Source organism: Myotis myotis, unplaced genomic scaffold, assembly GCF_014108235.1.
Source record: "Myotis myotis isolate mMyoMyo1 unplaced genomic scaffold, mMyoMyo1.p scaffold_m19_p_3, whole genome shotgun sequence".
NCBI classification, from domain to species: Eukaryota; Metazoa; Chordata; class Mammalia; order Chiroptera; family Vespertilionidae; genus Myotis; species Myotis myotis.
In genome coordinates this window covers 108,909,814-108,929,479 of record NW_023416335.1, presented here as the reverse complement: position 1 = coordinate 108,929,479, position 19,666 = coordinate 108,909,814, and the positions used below count along the sequence as shown (strand labels likewise).

Here is a 19,666-nt window from a genome sequence, read left to right as displayed (position 1 = left end):
CTCTATCACCCACAGATCAGGGCCGATCAGGGGGTTGGGGCGCCGCCACTGTCACACACAGAGCCGCAGGGCGATCAGGGGGTTGGGGAGCGCCCCCCTATCAGGCACAGAGCAGGGTTGATCAGGGGGTTGGGGCGCCTTCCCCTGTCACGAACAGAGTAGGGCGGATAGGGAGGTTGTGGCCCCGCCCCCTCTCACACACAGAGCCGCAGGGCGATCAGGGGGTTTGGGCGCTGCCCCTGTCACGCTGATCCTGGTGCGGGATCCCTCGCGGCTCTGCTGATCCCGGTGCTGGGAGGCATATTACCCTTCTACTATATAGGATAGAGGTCTGGTGCACGGGTGGGGGCCGGCTGGTTTGCCCTGAAGGGTGTCCTGGATCAGGGTGGGGGTCCCGCTTGGGTGCCTGGCCAGCCTGGATGAGGGGATGATGGCTGTTTGCAACTGGTCACACCCCCTTCAGGGTGAGGGTCCCCACTGGGGTGCCTGGCCAATCTGGGTGAGTGGCTGAGGGCTGTTTTCAGGCTGGTGGGTGACTGAAGCTCCCAACCTCTCCTTTTTTTCTTTTTTTTTTATTCTGGGCCAGCTTTAGCTCTGAGGCTTGGCTCCAGCTCTTAGGCCTCAGCTGCTGAAAGCAGGTATCTGGTTTGTTTGGGTTTTATAATTGAAACACTGTTTCAACTCCAGCTCTGAGATGCCGGCTGGCTGAAAGCAGGTGTCTGGGGTTTTGTTTAGCTTCTATATTTGTAACAATGTTTCAAACTGCAAGCTCAGAGGCCGGCAGCGGCAGGCGGGGAACCTGGCTTCCCCCCGTCACTGGAGCAAGCAAGCCTTATGTTTGCTTCAAGCTGCCTGGCTGCTGGCCGCCATCTTGGCTGGCAGTTAATTTGCATATCACCCTGATTAGCCAATGGGAAGGGTAGTGGAGGTACGGCTAATTACCATGTTTCTCTTTTATTAGATAGGATACTAGAGGCCCGGTGCACGAAATTCGTGCACTGGGGGGTGGGGTTCCCTCAGCCCAGCCTGCCCCTCTCACAGTCCGGGAGCCCTCAGTGGATGTCCTACTGATGGCCACAGTCTGGCAGCAGAGGCTCGGAGCAAGCGTCCTGTGTGTGTGTGTGTGTGTGTGTGTGTCTGCTAGAGCCTGCCCCCAGCCACGCCACGTAGGCTCGAAGCAGTTGCTGTATGTGTGTGTGTATGTGTGTGTGTGTCCCCACTGTGGGTCTGCCCCCAGCCACATTGGAGGCTCAGAGCAGGCACTGTGTGTGTGTGTGTGTGTGTGTGTCTGCTGGGGGCCTGCCCCCATCCACACCATGGAGGCTTGGAGCAGGAGCCCCTCTGTGTTGATCTCTCAGGCTCCTGGCCTCCACTGCATGTTGTACTCTCCCTTGAGCTATGGCCAGGATGGGGGTGCTGCTTGCAAGCCGGGCTTTCCTGCTGCCGGATCGCCATGGCGACCGGGGAGCAGGCCCAGCTTGGAGCTGCCCACAGGCCGGGCTTGCTCTCCTGCTCCCGGATCCTCATGGCGACCAGGGAGAAGGCGCAGCTGGGGGCTGCCCACAGGCCGGGCTTGCTTTCCTGCTCCCAGATCAGGCCCAGCTGGGACTGCCCTCAGGCCAGGCTTGCTTTCCTGCTCCCGGATCACCATGGCAACTGGGGAGCAGGCAAAGTTTGGGGCTGCCCACAGGCCAGGCTTGCTTTCCTGCTCCCGGATCCTCATGGCGACCGGGGAGAAGGAGCAGCTGGGGGCTGCCTACAGGCCGCACTTTTCTACTTACTGATGGCCGGATCACCACAGCGACCCAGGACCCAGCGGCACTTTCCTGCTCTCCAGTAGTCATAGGGTCCTGGCTGGGGGCGGGGCTTAGCAGTGCGGGGCTTAGGCGGCACGGGGGTCCCGGCTGGGGGCTCAGGTGGCACACAGGGGTCCCGGCTGGGGGCAAGGCTTATGCCCCACTGCCCAGGGCTGCACATGGGGCCCGGATGGCAGCTTGCACTGTCCCACCCTGCCTGTAGTATAGGATAGAGGCCTGGTGCATGGGTGTGGGCCGGCTGGTTTGCCCTGAAAGTGTCCCAGATCAGGGTGGGGGTCCCGCTTGGGTGCCTGGCCAGTCTGGGTGAGAGGCTGAGAGCTATTTTCAGGCTGGAGGGCTCCCAGCCTCTCCTTTTTTTCTTTTTTTTTGTTCTGGGATTTATTTACCTTCTATAGCTGTCACTGGAGCTGAGAGCCGGCTCCAGCTCTGAGGGCTGAAAGCAGGTTCTGGGTCTGTTTGGCTTCTGTAATTGAAACTCTCTTGCCATCCCTGCAGCTCTAAGCTCTGAGGCCGAAGCTGGCTGAAAGCAGGTCTCTGGAGCTTGTTTAACTTCTGTAATTGAAACATTGTTTCTTAGAGTGTAGCTTAGAGCAGGCCAGCAGACCGGGAACGTTGGCTTCCTCCGTCACTGGAGCAAGCAAGCCTCCTGTTCACTTCAGCTGTGTGGCTGCCGGCCACCATCTTGGTTGGCACTTAATTTGCATATCGGCTGATTAGTCAATGGGAAGGGTGTCGGGGTTATGGTCAATTTGCATGTTTCTCTTTTATTATATAGGACTAGAGGCCCAGTGCATGGGATTTGTGCACTGGTGGGGCATGACCTGTGGGGATTGGCCCACTGTGAGAGTGCTGCTCATCCTGGTCAGCCAAGCGGCTGTGGACCTGCCCTCTGAGTGGCTGCTCCTGCTGTGGGAGCACCACTCATACCAGTCAGCCAAGTGGCGCTCCCACTGTGGAAGCACACTGACCACTAGGGGGCAGCTCCTGCATTGAGCGTCTGCCCCCTGGTGGTCAGTGCGTGTCAGAGCAACTGGTCGACCAGTTGTTCTGGTTGTTCCGCCGTTCGGTCACTGGGCTTTTATTATATAGGACTAGAAGCCCAGTGTGCGAAATTGCGCGGCCCCGCCCACCCACACCAGTCTTTGGTTGTTACGGCATTAGGGCCACAGGCCTTTTATAATATAGATATAGATTTGACTTGAAGATCTATCTAATTTTTATGGAGCCCAATATTGATTCTCTTGAAGGTCAAATGGGGTTGTAAATGTAATAAGATATGCTTATTTTAAAATAATATTTCAAAGAAAAGAATTAAGAGAACATACAAGAAGTTAGTTTGTCATATCAGTATTGAGAAATTTCATTTTTATTGAATTAACTTACTTTTGTGCTAATAGTTAGAAAGTAGTCAAAAACTATGGTATAAATTCAGCTGTATATACGTACTGGTATCTAGGTACATTGATGTCTACATTTTACAAATAGTTTTACAATCAAACACTTACTGAGTACTCAGTGTGTGCCAGGCATTTTGCAGTGCAATACATAAATGAAGACTGAGCTATTATTATCATTTATAGAGAATATAAACCACAGAGATCTTGACTTGGTAGCACTAATAAATGGCAGGACTGAGATTTGAATCCAGACTATTTTCAGAGCTCATACTATTAACCACCATACTGTTTTATTTCTATATAGTAGATGTTACTAAACTGTAATTCTTAAATCCAGTATTTGAGCTACTGTTTAAATTACAGCATTTCCATTTTCAACTAACAAGGAACCTCTACAGAAAACCAGTTTAGCCCTAAGACAGTTTTGCTCAGTGGTTGGAGGACTGAAGGGTCTCAGGTTTGATTCTGGTCAAGGGCACATACCTGGGTTGCAGGCTCAATCTATGGCCCTAAGTCAGGGCCCATGCAGGAGGTAACCAATCTATGTGTCTTTCTCACATCATTGTTGCTCTATCTCTGTCTCTCCCCCTTCCTAAAAATCAATGGAAAAAATACCCTCGGGTAAGGATAAATAAATAAATAAAGGAAAACCAGTTTATTTTGTATCCTAGTTAATGACAGCATGTCTGCTAATAAAACTTTTTTAAAAAATATATCATTCTGGAATCCTTTTAGCTGCTAACAACAGAAGACACATCAGAAACACATATACACTAAGAACATTTATTATGTTATTAACATGAAATCTGGTGGAAGGGCAGTTCTAGAGATGGTTAATTTAACTTCTCAGTCCTGGTTCAGCTTTCCTCTGATTCTCTTGGCTTTTCTCAAGAGCCTGCCCATCCGTATGATGCCAAGAGTGCCATTAGAGAGTTCAAAACTTTCAGAATGAGAATATTGATAAAGCCTAGCTGGAGTCAGAAAGTTCCAGTCTCAGGCCCCTTTTAAAAAGCAAAGAAAATCTTTCCAAGGCCCTGTACCCCAAGAAGATTGTTTTCACTTTTCATTGGCAGAAAAGCATCACTTGCCCATGACTGATCCAAAAATTTGCCAACAGAATGAGATTGACAAGTGTAGATCCTGTGTGCAAGGAAGGGTGAGTGCAAGCTCTTGTGTAGGTAGGTTTCCAGCACTGTCTGCATATAGCACTGTGTGCATACAGAGTAAAGTTTTTTTGGCATTTGATAGGGATATAGAGTATCTTCATAGGGTTCTTTTACAGATTTTTGCTTTAAAATTTTACATTGATATTTCAGGTTTAATAACAAACTGTTGGCAACCAGAAAATAGATTTCTATACTTCATTATAACCTTTACCAGATCACCATCTGTTATGCTCATTGCTCAGTTAGAATTTTGCAGATCTTTTTATAAACTCGTAAAATTTGTATCCCACCTGATGAAATTTATAGGCAGGTTCCACTGAAGAACATGATTCTATAGACATTCTATGCTGTTAAATTTATTCCTGTATTCTTTTTTTTAAATCCCATAAATACAATGTATTCCAATATACTCATAGTAAAATTTTATCTAGGCACTGTTGTGTATTTGGAGTGTTGTGGTATTTTGCTGGAAGAAAGTAAGAGCAAAAAAAAATTAATGTCATTTTTTGAAAGGTAACTGATTTGAGGTACTGTGTTTGCTACTAATCGAGTCAGGCTTTTTAAACTTCTCACCTTGTTAGAAAGCTTCTCTTCAGTACCTATCTGGTAGTTAATAATAATTATTATATTATCTCTTTTATGGGGAGCTTCAGTTTTCCTAACCACTAGGTAAAGTTTCTATTTGCCAAACATCTGAAAAAAGGATCTGCTTTCTCTTGGGGATAATAATACAATAGCGTGGCTCCTAGATTTACCTTACTGGGTTTAAATCCTGGCACTCTAACTTTCTAGCTGTGTGATCTCGAGCATAGCACTTAACTTTCTAAACCTTAGTTTCCCTATCAGTAAAAAGAATAATGATAATACTTGTACGTGATTATGATTATTAAATGCCATGATAAGAGTAAAGCATGTAGCTCAATGTGAAATTACACTATGCTAAGTAAATGTTAGCTATTTTTATAGTTATTCTGAATCGTTATATAATGTAATTCTTAAAAACAGCAGTACATTTGCTCCTTAATGCCATTTATATGTTTCTCTTATCTATGATCTATTCTTCACATTTAAAAGCACGTTAAAAGTAAATTACATTTTAGTATATATCATTAGAGGTTGAATGATTACCTGCTTTCTTCTTTAATAGTCCAGAAGAAAAGATTAGACAGTTAGAGAAGAAAGTAAATGAGTTGGTCGAAGAAAGTTGTATTGCCAACAGTTGTGGAGACTTAAAACTGGTAAGTTTATAAACTAACAGGATTCAGGATTATGAAGTGTATATATGTATATATCTGGTTTTATATGTGCACACTTACAAAGTGTGTATATATGTGCACACATACAAGCATATGTATAGATAAATACTTTTGTTTTGCTGTTGACTGGCCTTAGAGTTTTCACTGAAGCAATTGTTTTTTGGGAATCCTACTCTGCTTCTTTTAAAATTATTAAATATTTTCTTTTAATTTGCTTTTGTTCACATTACTTTGATTGTTATACTATATAAATATAATTTCTGTGACTTTAGTTATCGGGTTAATGACTACCATTAGGAAAAATTGTTCAATATGAAAAGCTACTTTTGTTGCTCATAGTACTGGTGCCTTTTTAATCTAGTTCTAAAAAGCAAAAATCTCCTGTTGAATTAATCTGTTTGTAGGTAGTTTCAGTGGAATAGAAAGTTCCTGACATTCTAAGTAGAGAGCCAAACTAAGCATCTGCCATAACATTGAGTAGCAGTTATCTTGTGACTTGTCTAGATTTGGGGCATCCCAGAAACCAAACAAATCCATCTAAATTCCTATATCATGAGATAGAATTAAAATACCCAAAGATTCAGGAGTTGGGAGGGAAAAAGGAAATCAAAGACATAGTCAAACCTAAAAGTGGTGGAAGGCATGGTGATGAAGAGACTGAACTTGGGGCAAAGCTACTGTATGTTTTGTCCCTCAGACTCCTTCTTCTTTTCCAGAATAAACACAAATTTTTATGATTGTGAGCTCCAGTTTAAACAAATGGTCTGGGTTCTTTTGTTGTCAAGGGGAGTTTGTGGTAAGCGTTCCCCAGGCCGTGGGCATCCAGGAATGGATATGGCATCCAGCCCAGCTACATGCAGGTGTTTCCCAAAGGCACACATTCTCGGAATGAATGCTCACAGTGTATACTTGATTTCAGGCCTTAGAAAAGGCAAAAGACGCAGGAAGAAAAGAGAGAGTGTTGGTGAGACAGCGTGAGCAGGTGACAACTCCAGAAAACATCAATCTGGATTTAACTTACTCAGTAAGTATGAAATACCTGTTGAGTAAAATTATTTTGGCGAGGATTTGTAGATTCCAGAAGTCTTTTGTCTTCTATATTTCTTGTTTCCTTTTATTTTAAAAATTTTATTGAATCTTAGATGCTTAGAATTAGATTAATGATCATCTTTTTTTGAACAAGAGTTCATGAGACACGCTTGTCTTTAGTCTGTGAAGATCTTCTTTTGAACTTTATTTATTGATTGATTTGAAAAAGAGAGAGAAAAAATATTGATTTTTTTTGTTCCATTCAAAATATTGATTTATTTTTGTATCGGTTGATTCTTGTATGTGCCCTGACTGGGGATCCAACCTGCAATCTTGGTGTATTGGGACCACACTCTAATCAACTGAGCTACCTGGCCAGGGCAAAGATCATTTTTTTTATTTAGTTTTTTGATTAGTTGTTTTTAATAACTTAGTAAGTGCTTACCAGCCAATGACTGTTTCTTGAAGACTGCTGATATTTATGCTCTGTTCAGTGTGGTTACTTTAATGAGATTCTGAAGTGGACTTTTTGGCCTATGAATTTCAAGAACTTCAAATGAGGCAAATAAGACAATGTTCTGTGAAGGTAGTAAAAAACAAAACAAAACTAATTTCTAGTAAAATTTCTTTAATTCTAAAAAGACAGTGCCTTGATAAGGCTGTTTAAAAGGGTATATTTTTAGTGGGAAAAGTCGTTATATATGTCAAACACATGGAAAAAAAGTACATTTCAAACTGAATAAGAATTTTTATATGTTTACTATTTATAGCTAATATTTTTTAATTCCATGATCAATTTATAATGATCATTTTTTTCCTATCCTCTAGGGAGATAATTTACAGTAACTTAATAACAAATTATAATTTTGCATGTAGAGAATCACTATTCAAATAAAGGTTTAAGATATTCCTAAATGAAGTTTAATTTATTTTTATGAAGAGAATTTGGTTCACTATTTTGCTTATTCCTTTTCTCACTAGCAACATTAAGAAGACACAGTTATTCTTTGTAGGTCTTCCTGAGATTAATGGATGGCAAATACTATCTAAAATAGAAAGAATACATAAAAAATTAATATGAAATTCAGAGATCAGCCTTACCTATATGAATGTTCTGGTTCATTTGGAATGCGAGATTTTCTGTCTACTTCATTTCCTAATTGGTTGGATGTCTTGATATGAGCAGCTAACTTTGTTATATGACTTTAATCTCTAGAAAGATTATGGGCAAAAGGGGCCTAAATGGTCATTATGTATCTTTTTGCAATATTTTCCTTCCTTAGGTTCTGTTCAACTTGGCCAGTCAATATTCAGCTAATGAAATGTATGCTGAAGCACTAAACACATATCAAGTTATAGTGAAAAATAAGATGTTTATCAATGCAGGTAGGTGTTTATAGTCAGTTTGTCTAGTAAGTGTAGTTCTTTTGTAGTGTTCATTTATGTTTCCTCCCTGTATGGTTTCTTACAATGAAGTGACTTATGCTCTAAAACAAATTTGTATTTATATAGAGGTATCCTGCTTAAAAATACTATTTATATTAAAATCCACACAAATGCAAATGAGGAAATACAGTTGGTATGAGGTATATTACCTAATAGTAAACAAAAAATGTGTTCTGTCATTACAAGTAGAATGAGCTATGGCAACCCCATCAAGTGTGCTTCCCCTTGTATAATTCATCCCCAAGAGTTTGTAGTTTATATCTAGCATGTACATTATGTAAACTTTGGTAGCAGTATTAAAGTTTATTAATATCATTTTCTTGAATATGATATTAAAATGTGTGTAGCATTATTGGGTCTAATCCTTAGAAGAACACGACTCCAATTTTCTAATGTAAACCAGTTGTTTTCTAGTTGTAATTTTTAGGAATCCAACTGTCTTAAGTTCCATTTCCTTACATAATTAGTGTGTGGATACATGAAAATAGTATGACTATTTTTCAAGGGAGAATTTTAGATAATGCCTGAACCTTTATAACTTGATAAGATCTTCAAAGAATATGAATTAATGTTATCTAAAATATCATAAAAAATGAAAAACATAGAATATTATATATTCCTTTTTTTTTTTAAATTAGGAAGATTGAAAGTGAATATGGGAAATATTTATTTAAAGCAAAGAAATTATTCCAAAGCCATTAAATTCTACCGAATGGCATTAGATCAAATTCCAAGTGTCCATAAAGAAATGAGGTGAGTTTACATAATGATAACTTTGTAAAATAGTGTTATTTTCAGAAACAAGATAACTCTTCTGACCTGTTATCAGTAGGTTGAACGTTTTGAGGTGTTTGTACAGGAGAGGTATTAGATTCATGTGATGTCTGTTCTTGCACACATTTGTATAAGGACAAGTTAAAGGCATAATATGTGATCAATTGAAGTTAAACTAAACTACTTGGCCTATATGGGGGGTAATCACCAAATGCAGCTAACTGCCAACACAAAATCAAAACTTAGTCCTTTAGGACATACCAGACTAGAGTGCAAGGCCAGAAATTCAGAACCCCCCCCCCCCCCCCCCGACATTCGTGCTGTAGATTGAGAGTGAAATCATGGGAGGAAGGGATTGCTTCTGAATCTGAGAAGACAGGGTTAGAGAGGGAAAATTGGGATACTTTCTACTCCTACAATATTTCAAGAACAGACATAGTAAATTACCTTATGGTCTGGTAATAAATGTAGGAACATAGGTTTCCAGGATATTTACTGGTCATAATTTCTCCTAGTCCCAGTACACTCCCTCTGTGAAACTTAATTATTTGTAAATGCCACCTTCCATGATAATTTTTTTTAATTGTGCACAATATCTTATCATCATCAGTAAATATCTGGCTTATAAAACAGTGCCCTTGAAGTACTTTTAACCCAGGTGATGTCAAGAATTTGACCTTTTTAGAAGATGTATTTAGATATAATATCAGACAGAATATATTAAGTACTTACTAATCAGGAATCAAGAGGTGCTGTAGTGCCCTGGCTAGTGTGCTCTGTGGTTAGAACATCGGCCCAAGCACCAGAGGATTACCAGTTCCATTCCCAGTCAAGGGCATATACCTGGGTTGCAGGTTGCATCTCCAGCTTCAGTCAAGCCTGTGCAGGAGGCAATTAATCAGTGTGTCTCCCTCACATCGATGTTTCTCTCTCTCTTTTTCTCCCTCCCTCATTTTCTCCCTCCTTCTTTTTTACTCTCTTCAAATTAACAACAACAAAAAGGAGGTGATATAGTAATTAAGTTGAGGGAATAATTATTGAGAACAAGAATAGTCAGTAAAAGCATTATGAAGGAGGTGTACTTGAGATAGGTGACTTAAGTGAAGAGGAAAAAAGGGGAAACATTCCAGACAAAAGGAACAACATAAGAAGAGTCAGGAAAATCAGTGTTCATGATCTGGTCAGAGAATTATGGATGAATGAATGAATGTAGTTGAAACAGAGGGATTATGTTGAAAAGTAGTTAGAAATAAGATGAGATCATGGCCTTTAAAATGTCTATAATCAAAAGACAGGCAATAATATTATTGAAGAGATGTGGAGAAATCGGAAACCATACATTGGTGATCTAAAATGGTATAGCCACTTTGGAATATAATTAGGCAATATCTTAAAAAGTTAAACATGGGTTTACTGTATGACCAGTGGTACTGTATGTACCACTCTTAGGTACATAACCAAGAAAGTGAAAACATGTCACATATGATCCTATGTGAATGTTCATACAACATCATTAATAATTACCAAAAGAGGAACAATCAATGTCCATCAAATAGGCAATGGATGAATGAAACATGGTGTATTTGTACTATGGAATACTATTTGACAATATAAAAGGAATGAAGTGCTGACACATGCTACAGTATCAGGAACCTTTAAAATATTCTGCTATAATCAAAAAACTTCAACAAACAAAAGCCCAGGACAAGACAGTTTCACAGGGGAGTTTTATCAAACATTCAAAGAAGAAATAAAACCTATCTTCCTCAGACTATTCCAAAAAATTCAAGAGGAGGGAGCACTTCCAAGCTCTTTCTACGAAGCCAGCATTACCCTAATCCCAAAACCAGATAAAGACAATACAAAGAAAGAGAATTAGAGTCCAATATCCCTCATGAACATAGACACCAAAATCCTCAACAAAATTCTAGCAAATGAATCCAGCATTACATTAGAAAGATCATACACCATGACCAAGTGGGATTGATTCCGGAGGTGCAAGGATGGTACAATATCCGCAAATCAATAAATGTGATGTGATACACCACATAAACAAACTGAGAGATAAAAACCATATAATCATATCCATCGATGCAGAAGAAGCATTTGACAAAATCTAACAACCTTTCTTGATAAAAACTCTCAGCAAGGTGGGAATAGAAGGATCATACCTCAACATAATAAAAGCCATATATGACAAACCCACAGCCAACATCATGCTCAATTGGCAAAAACTAAAACCATTTCCCCTAAGAACAGGAACAAGACAGGGATGCCCACTCTCACCACTCCTGTTTGATATAGTACTGGAAGTACTAGCAATTGCTATCAGACAAAAAGAAGAAATAAGAGGCATCCAAATTGGAAAAGAAGAAATAAAACTGTCATTATTCACAGATGACATGATATTATACATGGAAAACCCCAAAGACTCTGTCAAAAAATTACTAGACTTAATAAATGAATTTGAGCCGTAACTGGTTTGGCTCAGTGGATAGAGCATCGGCCTGCGGACTGAAAGGTCCCAGGTTCGATTCTGGTCAAGGACATGTACCTTGGTTGCGGGCACATCCCCAGTGGGAGGTGTGCAGGAGGCGGCTGATCAATGTTTCTCTCTCATCGATGTTTCTAACTATCTCTCTTCCTCTCTGTAAAAAATCAATAAAATATATTTTAAAATAAATGAATGAATGAATGAATGAATGAATTTGGCAATGTAGCAGGATACAAAATTAACACCCAGAAGTCTATGGCTTTTCTATACACCAATAATGAACTCAAAGAAAGAGAAATTTAAAAAGCAATCCCATTTATCATTGCAACAAGAAAATTAAGATACCTAGGAATAAACTTAATCAAAGAGACAAAGGACCTGTACTCAGAAAATTTCAGAACACTAAAAAAAGAGACAGAGGAAGACATGAACAAATGGAAGAATATACCATGTTCATAGATTGGTAGAATCAACATCATTAAAATGTCCCTACTACCCAAAGCAATCTGTAAATTCAACGCAATCCCCATTAAAATACCAATGGCATACTTCAAAGACCTAGAACAAATTCTCCAAAAATTCATCTGGAATAATAAAAGACCCCAAATAGCTGCAGCTATCTTGAGAAAGAAGAACAATGTTGGAGCGATCACAATACCAGATATCAAGCTATACTACAAAGCCACTGTTCTCAAAACTACCTGGTACTGGCATAAGAACACACATATAGACCAGTGGAACAGAACAGAGAACCAGAAATCAACACAAGCCAGTATGCTCAATTAATATTTGACAAAGGAGACAAGAGCATACAATGGAGACAGTCTCTTCAATAAATGGTGTTGGGACAATTGGACAGATACTTGCAAAAAAAATGAAACTACACCACCAACTTACACCATACACAAAAATAATCTCAAAATGGATAAAGGACTTAAATGTAAGATGGGAAACCATAAAAATCTTAGAAGAAGCCATAGGCAGCAAAATAGCAGACATTTGTCATAGCAGTATACTGATACAGCTCCTAGGGCAGTGGAAACTAAAGAGAAAATAAACAAATGGGACTACATCAAAATAAAAAGCCGCTGCACAGGAAAAGAAGCCATCAACAAAACAACAAGAAAGCCCACTGCATGAAAGAACATATTTGCCAATGTTATCTCCTATAAGGGTTTAATCTCCAACATTTACAGGGAACTCATACAATTTAACAAAAGGAAGATAAACAGTCCAATCAAAAAATGGGCAACGGACCTAAATAGACACTTTTCAAAAGAGGACATTCAGAAAGCCATGAGACATATGAAAACATTCTCAAAGTCACTAATCATCCAAGAAATGCAAATCAAAACAACAATGAGTTACCATCTCACACCTGACTATCATCAACAAATCAGCAAACGACAAGTGCTGGAGAGGATGTGGAGAAAAAGGAACCCTCCTTCATTGCTGGTGGGAATGCAGACTGGTGTAGCCACTGTGGAAAACAGTATGGCGTTTCCTCAAAAAATTAAAAATGGAACTGCCATTTGACCCAGGAATACCACTTCTAGGAATATATCCCAAGACCCCAGAAACACCAATCAGAAAGGATATATGCACCCCTATGTTCATATCAGCACAATTTACAATAGCTAAGATTTGGAAACAGCCTAAATGCCTGTCAGCAGATGAATGGATTAGAAAATTGTGGTACATCTACATAATGGAATACTTGCTGCTGTAAAAAAGAAGGAATTCTTACCATTTGCAACAGCATAGATGGAACTGGAGAGCATTATGCTAAGTGAAATAAGCCAGTGAAAGATAATACCACATGATCTCACTCATTTGTGGAATATAAAGAACATTATAGACTGTTGAACAAAAATAGATAGAGGCAAAGAAGCATTGAACAGACTGTCAAACTACAGCGGGAAGGCAGGGGAGGGTTGGGGGGATAAGAGATCAACCAAAGGACCTGTATGCGTGCATATAAGCACAACCAACAGACGCAAGACACTTGGGGGGTGGGGGGTGAGGGCAATTGTCAGAGTAAGAGGGGCCAGGGAGGAAGTCAATGGGGAAAAAAAAAGGAGACATAGGCACTACTATTTGTAATACCTTAAACAATAAAATAAAATTTAAAAAAAAGATTCTGCTGATTGAGAGACATCAACACAAAAACGTCACATTTGTATGAGTCCATTTATATGCAGCATCTAAAAAAGGCAAATCCAGAGACAAAGGAAGGAGGTTAGGGCCCTGGCTGGGTAGCTCAGTTGGTTGACACATACAAGAATTAAACAATGAATGCACAAATAAGTGAAACAATAAACTTATATTTCTCTCTCTCTCTCTCTCTCTCCCTCTGTCTCTGTCTCTGTCTCTGTCTCTGTCTCTGTCTCTCTCTCTCCCCTCGCCCCCTTCTCATAAAAGAAAGGAGGTTAGTATTGTCCAGGGCTGGAGGTGATAACGGGAGTGACAGCTGATGGGCACAGGTTTTCTTTCTAGGGTGATGGAAATTACTTAATAAGAGCATGGTTGTAGTTCCACAACTGTATGAATATAGTAGTTGTCATTGAAGCAAATACTGAAAACAAATAAATTTTATGATATGAGCTCAGTAAAGCTTTAGGAAAACAAAGCAAAAAACTCAAGAAGAATAGAAATGAAGGGAACTATCTGTGGAGTGTCTGACTGCTGTACTGAGGAGTTCAGGTTTAAAGCTGATCCTTGTTTATTTCTCTTTAGGATTAAAATTATGCAGAACATTGGAGTTACATTTATTAAAACTGGCCAGTACTCTGATGCCATTAATTCGTTTGAGCACATAATGAGCATGGCACCAAACCTGAAGGCTGGCTTCAACCTCATTCTCAGTTACTTTGCTGTTGGAGATCGAGAGAAAATGAAGAAGGCTTTCCAAAAACTGATTGCTGTTCCATTAGAAATTGATGAAGATGATAAATACATTTCACCAAGTGTGAGTATGAGGAAGACTGGTAGCCAGCTCTTAGTTATCCATGCTTTTCTTTTTCCAGAAATGAAAAAGTTGGAGTGGATGACTTCTTAGGTTTCTCCCAGGCCTGTATTAATGTATTTTTTTAAAAATATATTTTATTGATTTTTTACAGAGAGGAAGGGAGAGAGAGAGAGAGAGTCAGAAACATCGATGAGAGAGAAACATCGATCAGCTGCCTCCTGCACATCTCCTACTGGGGATGTGCCCGCAACCCAGGTACATGCCCTTGACCGGAATCGAACCTGGGAACCTTCAGTCCGCAAGCCAATGCTCTATCTACTGAGCCAAACCGGTTTCGGCAATGTATTTTAATTAAGTAAGTTTAATTAATGCATTTTCATTTATTATTTAAATTAGCTTGAGAATGGGACTCCATTGAAATAGGGGTAGAAAGTATGGTTAAAACAGACTGTGCAGTTTCAGTCAGAAAACAACAACAACAATATTAGGAAAAACAAGATTATGTGCCAGGAACCTGTAATACTCTCAAGAGTGAAAATAAATTAAAAAAAAAAAGAAAAAAGAAGAGCAATAGCCCTGGCCGGTGTTGGTCAATAGTTAGAGCATTGGCCCACACATCTACCAGTCGCAGGTTTGATTCCCAGTCAAGAGCATGAACCTGGGTTGCAGATTCGATCCCCAGCCCTGGTCGTGGCATTGTGGGAGGCAGCCAATCAGTGTGTCTCTCTCACATCAGTGTTTCTCTCTCTCTCCCTCCCCCACTTCCTTTCACACTCTCTAAAAATCATGGAAAAAATATCCTTGAGTGAGGATTAACCAAAAAAAAAAAAAGAAAGAAAGAGAGTAATATAAAGCCTTTTAATTGTTTAGTTGAGCAGAGGGAACTTAAACCATATGTACTAAATACATCAAGAATAAAAATAAGTAATTCCTCATCTTTACTCATAGAATTCAGCATAATACAAAAGTCATATTTTCAAAGACCTTGAGCAGATACTATATAAAGTGAAAAAAAAAAAAACAAGTGAAAAATACTGATATACACTCATACTTAAACATAACCTGGAAGGAAGAATACCAAAATAGACACTGTATTTTCTGGAATAAGATTCTTTTTCTTTTTTTGTTATTAATATTCATATTCTTTTTATTCTATTTTTTTAAATCTTTACAGATGTCCTTCTTTTTATTTCCTTTTGCCCCCCTCTACCCAATTCCCACCCCACCCCAGGTCTTCACCACTCTATTGTATGTGTCCATAGTTAATGCATATCCTATATAATAAAAGACTAATATGCAAATTGACCAAACAGTGAAACGACCAGTCGCTATGATGCTCACTGATCACCATGGGGCAGACACTCAACACAGGAGCTGCCCCCTGGTGGTCAGTGCGCTCCAAAGGGGGAGCGCCACTCAGCCAGAAGCCCTGAGCCAGGCTCATGGCTGGCGAGCACAATGGCGGTGGTTGGAGCCTCTCCCACCTCATGGCAGCCCTAAGGATGTCCAGCAGGCGGCTTAGGCCCGCAAGCAGGCCTAAGCTGTCAGTCGGACATCCCCTGAGGGCTCCCAGACTGCAAGAGGGCGCAGGCCAGGCTGAGGGACCGCCCCCCCCAAGTTCATGAATTTCATGCACTGGGCCTCTAGTATGCATATAAGATCCTTTGTTAATCTCTTCCGCCCTTCCCTCTGATATTCGTCAGTCTATTCCATGTTTCCATGCCTCTGATTCTATTTTATATCACCAGTTTATTTTATTCTATAGATTTCTTATTCATTTATTTTTAAATTCAGTTGTTGATAGATATGTATTTATTGCCATTTTATTGTTCATATTGTTTATCTTTTTCTTCTTCTATTGCTTCTTCCTCTTCTTAAAGAATGCCCTTCAACATTTCATGTAATACTGGTTTGGTGGTGATGAACTCCTTTAGCTTTTTCTTGTCTTTGAAGCTCTCTATCTGACCTTCAATTTTAAATGATAGTTTTGCTGGGTAAAGTAATCTTGGTTGTAGGCCCTTGCTATTCATCACTTTGAATATTTCTTGCCACCCCCTTATGGCCTGCAAAGTTTCTGTTGAGAAATTTGCTAACAGTTGTATGGGCGCTCCCTTGTAGGTGATTAACTGCTTTTCTCTTGCTGCTTTTAAGATTCCCCCCTTGTCTTTAACCCTTGGCATTTTATTTTATTCTTTAAATGTATTTCTTTATTGATTTCAGAGAGGAAGGGAGAAGGAGAGAGATAGAATCATCAATGATGAGAGAGAATCATTGATCGGCTGCCTCCTGCATGCCCCCCACTGGGGATCAAGCCCGCAACCCAGGCATGTGCCCTTGGCTGGAATTGAACCTGGGACCCTTCAATCCCTAGGCTGACGCTCTACCCACCGAACCAAGCTGGCCAGGGCTAACCCTTGGCATTTTAATTATGTGTCGTGGTGCGGGCCTCTTTGGATTCCTCTGGGTTGGGACTTTCTGTGCTTCCTGGACTTGTGTGTCTATTTCTTTCACCAGGTAGGGGAAGTTTTCTGTTATTATTTCTTCAAATACGTTTTCAATATCTTGTTCTCTCTCTTCTCCTTCTGGCATCCCTATAATGAGAATGTTGTTGTTATTGAAGTTGTCCCAGAGGCTACTTGCACTATCTTCATTTTATTCTTTTTTCTTTTTGCTCTTCTGATTTGGTGTTTTTTGCTTCCTCATATTCCAGATTGTTGATTTGATTCTCAGAATCCTCTACTCTACTGTTGAATCCCTGTAAATTATTCTTTATTTCAGTTAGTGTATGCTTAATTTCTGATTGGTCCTTTTTCATGTCTTTGAAATTCTCACTAAGATCTTGACAGTCTCACTAACTCCCTTGAAGCTCTCATGAAGATCCTTCAATAACCTTATAACTGTGGTTTTGAATTCTGTATCCAGTAGTTTACTTGCTTCCATTTCTTTCATTTGTGACATATTTCTTTGTCTCCCCATTTTGGCTGCTTCCCTGTGTTTGTTTCTATGTACTAGGTGTACCAGTTAATAATGCAGATTTTGTAATCAAAGAAAACACGGTAATTTCAAGAGAAACATCAAAAGTGCTTTATTCAAAGTAATTTCCATAGCTAGCTACACATTTCCCCCATCTTTCAGGTAATTTGTGGATACTGTCCCAATAGAACCTTTTTTGTTTTGAGGCAAACCATTCGGAGACCCATTTTCCACTTCTTCATGTGTTTTGAAGTGCTGCTCAGAAAGTGCATGTGCCATCGATCAGAATAAGTGGTAATCTGAAGGAGTAAGGTCTGGTGAATACAGCAGGTGGGTTAATACTTCCAGGCAAGATCTTTTAACGTGTCTTTAATTGGTTTTGAAGTGTGTGATAGTGTGTCATCATGAAGCAAAATTACTTTGCCGTATCTCCTGGCACATTCTAGTCATTTCACGATCACAGCGTGGTCCAGATTGATCATTTGTTGTCGATAGCAATCAGTATTAACAGTTTCATTTGGTTTTAGAAGCTCATAATACACCATACCTTCCTGATTCCACCAAACGCAGAGCATTGTCTTCTTTTCGAAGTGATTTGGCCTTGCAGTTGATGTTGATGGTTGACCTGGATCAACCCATGATTTTGTGCATTTGGGATTCTCAAAGTACGTCCACTTTTCATCGCCAGTCACAATTTGATGCAAAAAAGACTTTCTTTCGTGCCACTGAAGAAACATTTTACTGATGACTTTTCGGTTTTCCATTTGTCTTTCGTTGATGTAGCACCCATTTTCCTTCCTTTAAAATCTTTCCCATTGCTTGTAAATGATCAGAAATTGTTTGCTGAGCAACATTTAATCTTTCTGCAAGTTGTTTTTGAGTTTGACATGCATCTTCATCCAATAATGCTTGTAATTGTTGGTCTTCAAACTTTTTTGGTTGACCTGGACATTCTTTGTCTTTTACATCGAAATCATCACTTTTATAGCATTTAAACCAGCATTCACAAGTATCTGAGATAGAGCATGTTCACCATAAGCTTCCTGAAGTATACAATAACTTTTTCTTCACAATAAAGTAATGAATTAAAACTTCCCACAAATGCTCTTTTTTTGGCATGAAATTAGACATCTTAAAACGTAAAAATACCTATGATGTTAACACCTTCACCAAATTTGACATACGAAGTTTTGAAGCTTGCTGTCAATACAACAAAATAGCATATATACCAAATTGCATATATATCACCATATGTGTAACTCCATCTATTGAAAAAAAAGTCTGCATTATTAACTGGTACACCTAGCATTAAGTAGAGCTGCTATGTCTCCTGGAGTTGGTAACGTGGCCTTGTATATAGTAGGTGTCCTGTAGGGCCCAGTGGCTCAGCCTCCTAGATCACCTGAGCTGGGCACTCTAGGTGCACCCTTGTATGGACTGTGAGCACAGTCTTGTTGTAGTTGAGCCTTGATTGCTGTTGGTGTCACTGAGAGGAATTGACCTCCAGGCCAGTTGGCTGTGAGGACAAGCTGAGACACTGTGGAATAACTGCAGTGCAGGAAACACCCTTATGGACCAGGACTTGCTTCAGTTGGGTTTTTGTGCTCACTGAGTCTGCCCCTTGAGTGTGTCACTGTGGATGTGTAGAGTTGTAATCTGGTATGGTCTGAAGCTTCCCACTGGGTGCACTAGCTCTGGAGTCTCCAAGGAGGTGCAAAGTCACCACTGCCTGGGGCCACCTGTCAGGAGCTACAGAGAGATCTGCAGATGGCTACTACTTGTATTGAGTTTGGAAGTGCCCAGACGAGGCCCAGCTGTGAAGCAAGGCAGGCTGGTGCTAATGCCAGTCTTGGGCCTTTTATGGGTAGGTTTGGGGAACGCAGACACCAGCTGCTGCTTGTTTGAGAGATTTTAGCAAAGTCTGAAGGCTGAGCCAGGACAGGCCATTGGTATGGAAAAGTTGCTGCAAACAGCTTGGGTAGGGCCGCAAATTGGAGGGGGGGGGAGGTTTCAGGGAATAATCAGGGCGGAGCAAACAGTGTACACCAGGCTAATGAAGACTTAAGTATGGCTGCCAGTCAGCCCTGCAACAAGAGAGGTCCTAGCATAGGAATAATGACCTCTGTGAGCACCCCTGTCTGGGAGAATGCCACCCCCGAGTTCCTGCCCTGATGCTAGACTATCCAGTTCCTCCCCATATGTGTCTAGGTCCCCCATCACCTCCTGATGCTGGAGCTCAGAGGATTCAGGAGTAAGTTCCTGTGCCAACCCTTTAAAAGCACACCTGGTCTCTGGCAGCATCAGTGTCCCTCAGCTACAATCCCTGCTGGTTTTTACAGTCTGAAA

General features: G+C 40.4%; 1 protein-coding gene across 3 annotated transcripts in view; it reads left to right on the top strand.

Moving 5' to 3' along the window:
* IFT88 (intraflagellar transport 88) overlaps nucleotides 1-19,666 on the top strand; it is a 176,384-nt gene that overhangs the window by 26,366 nt on the left and 130,352 nt on the right. For all 3 annotated transcript variants that reach the window (XM_036300081.1, XM_036300080.1, XM_036300079.1), the window contains exons 8-12: nucleotides 5,528-5,618; nucleotides 6,556-6,660; nucleotides 7,949-8,051; nucleotides 8,750-8,864; nucleotides 14,116-14,347. In XM_036300081.1, coding sequence (XP_036155974.1) covers nucleotides 5,528-5,618; nucleotides 6,556-6,660; nucleotides 7,949-8,051; nucleotides 8,750-8,864; nucleotides 14,116-14,347 — 646 coding nt within the window. The remainder of the gene's footprint in view (nucleotides 1-5,527; nucleotides 5,619-6,555; nucleotides 6,661-7,948; nucleotides 8,052-8,749; nucleotides 8,865-14,115; nucleotides 14,348-19,666) is intronic.